This window comes from Callorhinchus milii, unplaced genomic scaffold (genome assembly GCF_018977255.1).
Source record: "Callorhinchus milii isolate IMCB2004 unplaced genomic scaffold, IMCB_Cmil_1.0 Scaffold463, whole genome shotgun sequence".
In the NCBI taxonomy this organism is placed as follows: Eukaryota; Metazoa; Chordata; class Chondrichthyes; order Chimaeriformes; family Callorhinchidae; genus Callorhinchus; species Callorhinchus milii.
The window spans coordinates 43,684-52,019 of record NW_024705204.1 but is presented as its reverse complement, the minus strand read 5'-3'; the positions used below and the strand labels follow the sequence as shown (position 1 = coordinate 52,019).

The 8,336-nt window shown below is 42.2% G+C and overlaps 1 protein-coding gene across 1 annotated transcript; it reads right to left on the bottom strand.

The window, feature by feature from the left end:
• Positions 1-3,548: 3,548 nt before the first annotated feature.
• LOC103191216 lies at positions 3,549-8,091 on the bottom strand. Its single transcript, XM_007912184.2, has 3 exons — positions 7,944-8,091; positions 7,143-7,328; positions 3,549-3,907 (listed from the first exon to the last, which is right to left on the bottom strand). The coding sequence occupies exons 1-3, from the start codon at positions 8,089-8,091 to the stop codon at positions 3,549-3,551; spliced, it is 693 nt and encodes a 230-aa protein (XP_007910375.2).
• Between the last annotated feature and the right edge of the window lie 245 nt (positions 8,092-8,336).

Sequence of the window (8,336 nt, the reverse complement as noted above, 5' to 3'; positions counted from 1 at the left end):
ATAATAATAATAATAATTTAGTTACTTTAATCCACGGCTATTTATGGAATGTTGCTATGGTTAATTGGCTGCCAAGTTTCGTCCTCGAAAATACAGTCGATTCATTTTGCAATATATTCTATGAAGCGCTTTTAGAAGTGTCGAAGATGTGATCAGTCATTATGTCAAACACAAGTATTATTCTTATTAAGTAATGATTTGGTCACTCACTCTATGGCTGTTTGTGGGATGTAACAATTGACTGCCTTGTTCAACACAGCCAATCCACTTTACAGTATATCCCGTGAAGCACTTTGAGATGTCTCCAAGATGTGCTAAGGCGCTATATCAAATGCTTTCAGATTATTATTATTTTTATTACTAGTAGCATTATCTATGAATAAAGGGTAGGTCCTCCTCTCCATGTTTAGAGTCGCCATGAAGTCGCCATTGTGGAGTCCTGCATCTTAGTGGTTAGAGCACTCGCTTTGCAAGTGAGAGACCTGAGTTCAATCCCAGGCAGAGGGCCAAACCTCGGGCAAGTTTCCTTACTCCACACAGAGCCTAATAATAATCCTCCAAAACCAAAAACAATAATAAAATTGGTCATTTTTAATCCACGACTGTCTGTGGGACATTGCTGTGCGCAATTGGCTGCCGCGTTCGCCCACAAATATACAGTCAATTCACTTTACAGTGTGTTCTGTGAAGCGCTTTGGGACATCCTCCCGACGTGAAAAGCGCTATATCAAATGCAAGGATTATTATTATTATTATTATTATTATTATTATTATTATTATGAAATGGTCAAAGCCCTCCGCAGTGACTTTTATACCAGGAGACACCGCGGGGCCTGACCGGGTGTCCCCGGCAAAACCAAGAGAGGCTGTAATTAGCTGTTGAGGTGAAGATGGTGTGGTTCACTCCAACCTAGTAACTGCACTCTCTGTCACTGTCATTTCACCAGGGGTCTGAGTACTGAATCACCATTGACGAGTCCTGGGTTAAAGTGAATTTGCAAATAAATCCAACCAGATCATGCCACAAGTCACAGTTTGGAAAGGGTTATTCTAATAATAATAATCATCATCATCCTTGCATTTGATATAGCGCCTTATCACGTCTTCGAGACGTCTCAAAGCGCTTCACATGATATACCGTAAAGTAAATTGACTATATATTTTGTGAGAGAAACAGTGTTCGCCCTCAAAACGCACATTGACCTCTACAAGTATTATATGACACTTCCTGCTGATTTGGAAAAGCACTGTATCGAGTAATAATCATCTACATATTTGATATCGTGCCTTATCGGGTCATTGAGCCGTCACAAATCGCTTCATATATAGTTAAGTGTATGTTACGTATTCTGTGGGAAAAACACAACAGGCAATTGCACACACAGTGTCCAACCAACATTAGTGGATTGAGTTGTGAAATTATTATTATAATTATTAAGGGATTGTCACACCCTGAAAAGCGGACAGACAATTGACTATCAAAGTGGGTTTTATAATTGCTTTTAGTTAAACGGGGGCATGTGTAGTAAGGAAATTTTCCTTAGGTTTGGCCCCGCCCTGGAATCGAACCCGGCCCTTGTTTCTTGCGAGTTGAGAGGTCCTTCCACGATGCTTCGGGATTCAGTGTAAGTGTTAGAATAATTGCCAGGACATGAAAGGGCTGAGCCGAAATGTTACGGAGATGTCAAACGCGACGACTTTTTTCTTTAAAAAAGGCACATTCTGAAAAGTAGGTGAGAGTCAGGAAGGACAGCCCTGTAACGTCACACTCTGCATTTACAGAATCATAGAATTATACAGCACAGAAGGAGGCCATTCGACCCATTGTGTCTTCGCTGGCCCTTTGGAAAGAGCTTTCAAATCAGTCCCATTCCTCCGCGCTCTCCCATAGCCCTGCAAACTTGTCCCACCCCAATTATGTGTCGTGATAGTGACGCATCATTTTGTGAGTCTTCAGTAGACAGGTTGATTTGTGGTGAAAGTGGTTCCTGTGAGACAGACTTCCTGCAGGTAGCATTGCTCGCCTGATTGGCACCTCATAAAGCCAGGGTAGTTTTTGTACGAGGCTGTAACTAGTTTCCCAGACTGTGGGGCTGACTGCACAGCAATGCGTAGCGGAGTCAGATAGCTGTATCGTGGAAATAGTTAAACTGGTGACATCTCTCGAGGTCTGCAGCACAACCAGGAAACAAAATTGAGCAAAACTCGCTTTATCTTCGAAAGAATTGGTCCAGATTTGCAGGGTATACTCGGTTTCTTTCTCTGAGAGTTGACGGCAGCAATGTATACAATAGCTCCTCAAGGATGCAGCATAGTTACTCTCCAAAGTCATCTGTCTTCCTTGTGTCGGAGTGACTGAAGGCACGATCTGAGTATCAGAATCTCCATGCGTCAGACCTGAAATGCATGTTTAAAATAAAAGAAACTATCATTGAACAGGTTTAAGAAACTCTATGCAATTCATAGAAAGAAACGCTGTCCAATTCAAGCTCACTCCCCCGCGCTCTCCCCACAGCCCTGCAAACTTGTCCTCCCCAAATATACGTCTACTTCTCTCTTAAAAGTTGTCATCGATCGGCATCCACCAGCCTTTTAGGTAATGGATTCCAGATGTCGACAACTCGCTGTGTGAAAAAGATTCTCCCCACATTTCCTCTGTTTCTGTAAGGAACTATTTTAAATTGTGCCCTCGGGTTACCGACCCCAACCGGCACTGGAAGGGCAGAATAGTCATTGGGGGAGAAGGAGGCATCCCAATGAGCTGCTGCTAACCTTATAAGTCAAAACCTTAACAGGTTGGATGGTGTTAGCTGGACAAACAATGAGAAAACTTGCCAGACAGCAATGTGGATTTGTAAGCTATATCACATTAGCTGGTTAGACTCCAGCAGTTACCCCAATGCTCACTCTGGGGTCCCTAAGTCTTGGCTCTCGCCAACATGTGCGTAACGCTTTCCAGAATTAGGTAAACGGCATAGGTTCTTCTAGGAAGAGAGTGCTCGTTCCGTTCCAAAAGTCTATTTCTGAAAAGGGTGAAACAGCCATGTGAAAAGAAACACTTTCCAATGAACGATTTTCATTGCATTTATTTTATTTCATGTGATCTTTGCATATTTAGACAATAACAGCAATACCTTTGGTCAATACCTTTGGTCAAGTTTCCTTACTCCACAACATGGGTGCGCCTCTGTTTACCAAGTAGTAATTAGGAACCCGGTTGTTATTTGATTGGCGATTAATTTCTGGGGGTAATAATCCCTCCAAAAAATAAATTAATTAATAAATAAAACATAATAAAAATAAGATGGTCATCCAGTCCATAACTTGACACTGCTGTGCGCAATTGGCTCCTGCGTTTGGCCCACAAAAGATACGGGATATACTTTGAAGCGATTTGAGACGACTAATTATTTACCAGGGTTATGAGTGCTTCGCTCATGGGATCATTGAGGGTTTCTGTAGCAGTCAGATGTGCTGCAATGTGTTGTTTTCTTTGTCTGGTCTCCCTTCCTACCAGATAGCGCTGCTGCCAGCCAAGCGCACACCTGCTAAACACGGCCAGTTTGTGTACGAGTCTCAGACTGGTTCTCAGCACTGTGTGGTTTCAGAGCACAGTAATACACAGCGCTGTCAGACAGCTCCAATTGAGTGATAGTCAAACTGCTGGATTTTGTCAAGGTCTGGAGCTCAACAGCGAACCGCTTTTCAGCAAAGTCTGCTTTATAGGTCGCACCACCAGAATGCTTTTCAATGACATACCGTGGCGGTGTTTCTTTCTGTTCTCGGTACCATTGTAAATAGTGGTCGATCAGAGATGTAGAATAATGACATTCCATGGTCACACTTCCTCCTTCTTTTTCAGTCACTGAAGCCACCTTCTCCCTGACAGAATCCCCGTGGGTCAGGCCTGAAAGACAAGAACGTGGAGTTCTGTTGCTCAGTGGTCGGAGCACTCGCCTCGCAAGTGAGGGGTCTGGGGTTCGATTCTCTGGCGGGGTGAGACCTCAGGCAAGTTTGTTTATTACAAACACCTCTGTTTACCTCGAGGTAAGTAGGATCGCAGTCGCTTCTCGATAGGCAGATCGCTTTTCCGGGGATAATAATCCGTTCAAAAAGAAAATAATATATATTTTAAAAATTGGTCAGTCAATCCACGATTGTTTGTGGGACACTGTAGTGTGCAATTGGCTGCCACATTGTTCCTAACATACACAGTCACTGCAGTTTGCAATGTGTCCTGTAAAGCGCTTGGGGACGTCCCAAAGACGAATTGAAGCGCTACACCAAAAGCAACGATCATTTTTTTATGGTAAACATAAGGAGGAGAAAAGAGAAACCAACTCAATGAAATGAATTTGAAAATTGATTGAATCGTTTACTATTGTTACCACGGATTACCTATTAAAATGGCAGCCAGACCCAGACACGCACTGTCTCCCCACAACCCCATCACTGACTCCACAGCTGTGTCCTGATGTTGGTAAGATGTTGGTGGTGATCTGGGACATAAAGCTCTGAGTCAGATGACACTTTATCGCTGTGATCTTATTTCCTTATCGAGCGACATGGACATCACCTGGTCAATATGGGAGGAAACTAACGTATCACACTTTATCCTCTGGGGGAGGGAGGGGGGAATGTAAGTCCCCTTCGAGCTAATTCGGATTGGTGACAAGCTTGGCAGGAAGATGTCGAGATTTGTAGATTTCAAGGATACCACAGAGGTAGGATGGGGTAATATTATGGAAGGATGTAAAGATAAGGCTGAAGGTCTCGAACTCGATCTGCTGGGGATTGGAAGCCAGTGGATCCGGGCGAGGATGGGAGCAAAGACTCGCGGAATCATGTGCAGTCACAACACAGAAAACAGATTTCTGTATAGTCTACAATTTGTGAAGGGAAGGGGCACGTCATACAGTGAGAGAGAGTTGGTGTAGTCTATGGATTTAATTGGTGAATCGTGGAACTATGCATTCTAGCCTAAAGGAATAAAGGTTTACTTTCTATCATAAAGGATGAGGCACCAACCTGCCTCTGTTGGTGGTACTTTCGTTCGCACACAAATATGCAGTCAATTCACTTTACAGCATATTCTGTGAAGCGCTTTGAGACGTCGAGAAGACATGAAAAGTGCTGTATCAAATGCAAGGATTATTATTATTATTATTATTTCTCTTACGAGTTGTTGGTTCAGGACCCAAGTCCGGCACATTGAGCAAACCGCCTGGACTGAAATTCAAAATACAGTCGCTTTTTTTTTTACCCAAACTCATATTAAATGCTTTGCTACCACCTCCAAGGTGAAAGGCGATGTATCAAAGGTAAGGATTATTATTATTATTATATTTGTTATTTAGTGCTATTTGGAATTGCTTCCAATGCAGGAAGCGTCTGATTAAGATAGTTCTCCAATCCCTAAATTAAATTAAACGAGGTCAGTTTTTATTTCCTTCCCAAATCAAACCAAGTGCCATTTCTTGGCCAAGCAGGAACTGTTACCATTTACAAAATCTAACCCATTTAACCCAGGGAGGTCCACTACTTATCTAACCCAGGGAGGTCCACTACTTATCTAACCCAGGGAGGTCCACTACTTATCTAACCCAGGGAGGTCCACTACTTATTGGCAGAGAGAAAATAATATATAACAAGTGACACAGAAATTGCCTCTTTAGCCTTGTGTTATCGTACTTTAGACAAATCTTTAAACATTTCAGCTGAAGCAACAACAGCGTATAGGGGGCAACCAATGTCAACGGCAAAAGGAAGCACCTGTTCTTTCTGCCAAGGAAGTTAGTAGCAGAAAGGAACGTGGCAAGTTACGTGAGTTACGGCTCATGTTATTTGTGTCTTTAAACAAGATTTCAAGATTACATTTGTACAGTGCCTTTCATGTCGGGAGGATGTCCCAAAAAAAGATCTAAAGAGGTCTTCAGTGTACCATCTGCTGGTGGATTGCAGCTACAGTACGTGTAGACTTGGAGTTATTTGACAGCAGATTGTTTTCGGCCCATCTCACCCTTCCTGGTCCAATCTCCTCCATTGGAAGTTTAAAAAAATTATGATTTGGTCACTCAATCCATTACTGTTTGTGGGACGCTGCTGTGCGCAATTGGTTGCCGCATTTCGTCCACAAATATACAGTTAATTCACTTTACAGTCTATTCTGTGAAGCACTTTGAGTCGTCTACAAGATGTGAAAAGCGCTATATCAAATGCAAGGATTATTATTATTATTACAATACATTAGTCTCATGCTCGTTCCTCGTATTGTCTGTGCTTCACTGGAACATTCGATAACAATCTTATTCATGGCTCTTACTGTGATATATCTCTGCTTATACTTGCTCCCCAACTTCAAAGCGCTTCACAGAATAATAATAATAATATTTCTTGCATTTGATATTGCGCTTTTCACGTCTTCTCGACGTCTCAAAGCGCTTCACAGAATAGACTGTAAAGTGAATTGACTGTATACTTGTGGGCAAAACGTGGCACCAAATGCGCACAGCAGCGTCCCACCCTAACCCTAACCCTAAGTGGCCAAATTATTAATGTTCTTTTTTTGGAGGGATTATTATCGGGCATGTGGAGCAAGGAAACTTGCCCAAGGTTTCACTCTGCTGGGAATCGAACCCAGGTCTCTCGCTTGCAAGGCGAGTGCTCTAACCACCGAGCTACAGAATACACTGTAAAGTGAATTAACTGTGTATATCGTGGGCGAAATGAACAGCGAATTGTGCACAGTTGTCACACAACCAGTCGTGAAGTGGGCGTACATTTTTTTCTATTTTTTTTACATTTTTTAAGGGATTATTACCCGTGGGAAAGTGATCCACCAATTTAATAGTAACCGGGTTCACACTTACTGCAAGGTAACAGAGATGTGTGAAGTAAGGAAACTTGCCTCGGATGTTGTCCTGCCCAGGAATCCAACCCACATCCTGCCGCTTTCGAGGCGAGCATCTAACCAATGGGCTACATACCCCCACAGCAGTTTTTGTACGGTTCTCTCGGGGATGCCTTTGCTGTGGGCTTCAGTGCGCAAAAATAAATAGTGCTGTCACTCAGCTGGAGGTCAGCGATGCTGAAAATGAAACTTTTCTTCGAAGAATCCATCCGGACAGAGAAGCGTTCCTCACTTATATCCTTCCCGTAGGAATGCCTTTGGATGAGAAAAGCGGGCCGTTCACCACGTCGATGGCGAAACAGCAGCATCGAAATGCTGTCGGCAGTTGTTGAGGCATCACAGCTGATGTTAACTGAGACTGTTTCCAAACGCCACACTGCTCTCGGGCTCTGCCTCACCGAATCCCCAGCACTGATACCTACAGAAACAAAATGTGTTGTTCAGTGTTTGAACAATTAATAAAAAATGCAATAGGCGTCAGAATTTCATCTACAATATCCAGTCAATTCACTTTACAATATATACTGTGAAGCACTTTGAGACTTCTCAACAATGTGATAAGGCATTCTATCAAATACAAGAATTATTATTATTATGATTTGTTTGATCATCAAAACCTCATTTCTTTCATTATCACCACCAATAGGCTGTTCTGCATTTCCTTTCTGCCCATCCATCCCATCCTGAGATACAAAACAAAACAAGAGATCAAAGAGGCAAAAGCATATGAAATCTTTACCAGAGGGTCAACAGTAAAAATAATTTCCACCAAGTTACCAGTTACTCAAGAGAGGGGCACCAACTTAATTAACATCATCAGAAAATTAATTTACAATATTAAGAAAACAAAAAATACAATCATTGCATTTGGTACAGCTCTTCATCATGTCACTGAAGTGTCTCATTGTGCTTCATAGAATATTCTGTAAAGTGTATTGACTGAGATTGGGGTTGGAGATGACCCATGTGAATGTTGGTGCTAGTCGAGTCTTGACTGTATAGCCTGACGGATCACATAAATAGATTAACTAACCAAATAGAGAGATTGTGATGACTGGGAAGAGAACATGTTCCAATCCCATAATGTTCAGACACCACAAAACAGTGTTCACGTCCTGTTCCTCTTGACACCTTCTGACACTAGAGAAGTAAATGTAGAAGTGATGCATTTGAGAGGTCATCTTTTAGCCCCGCCTCATTATCTTGTCTCTCTCATTGCTGTAGGCGTTTTGAGACTCCTCCAATCATTTTACATTACATTCACATCCTAAACGGGCACATTTCAATCCGAAAATTTTCGATCACGAGTTATAGTCAATTCGCTTTACATTATATTCTGCGAAGTATTTCGAGAGGCACCAAAACCGTGATAAGGTTCTATATCAAAAGGAAGGATTATTATTACGATCCATTTTATCGTCAAACC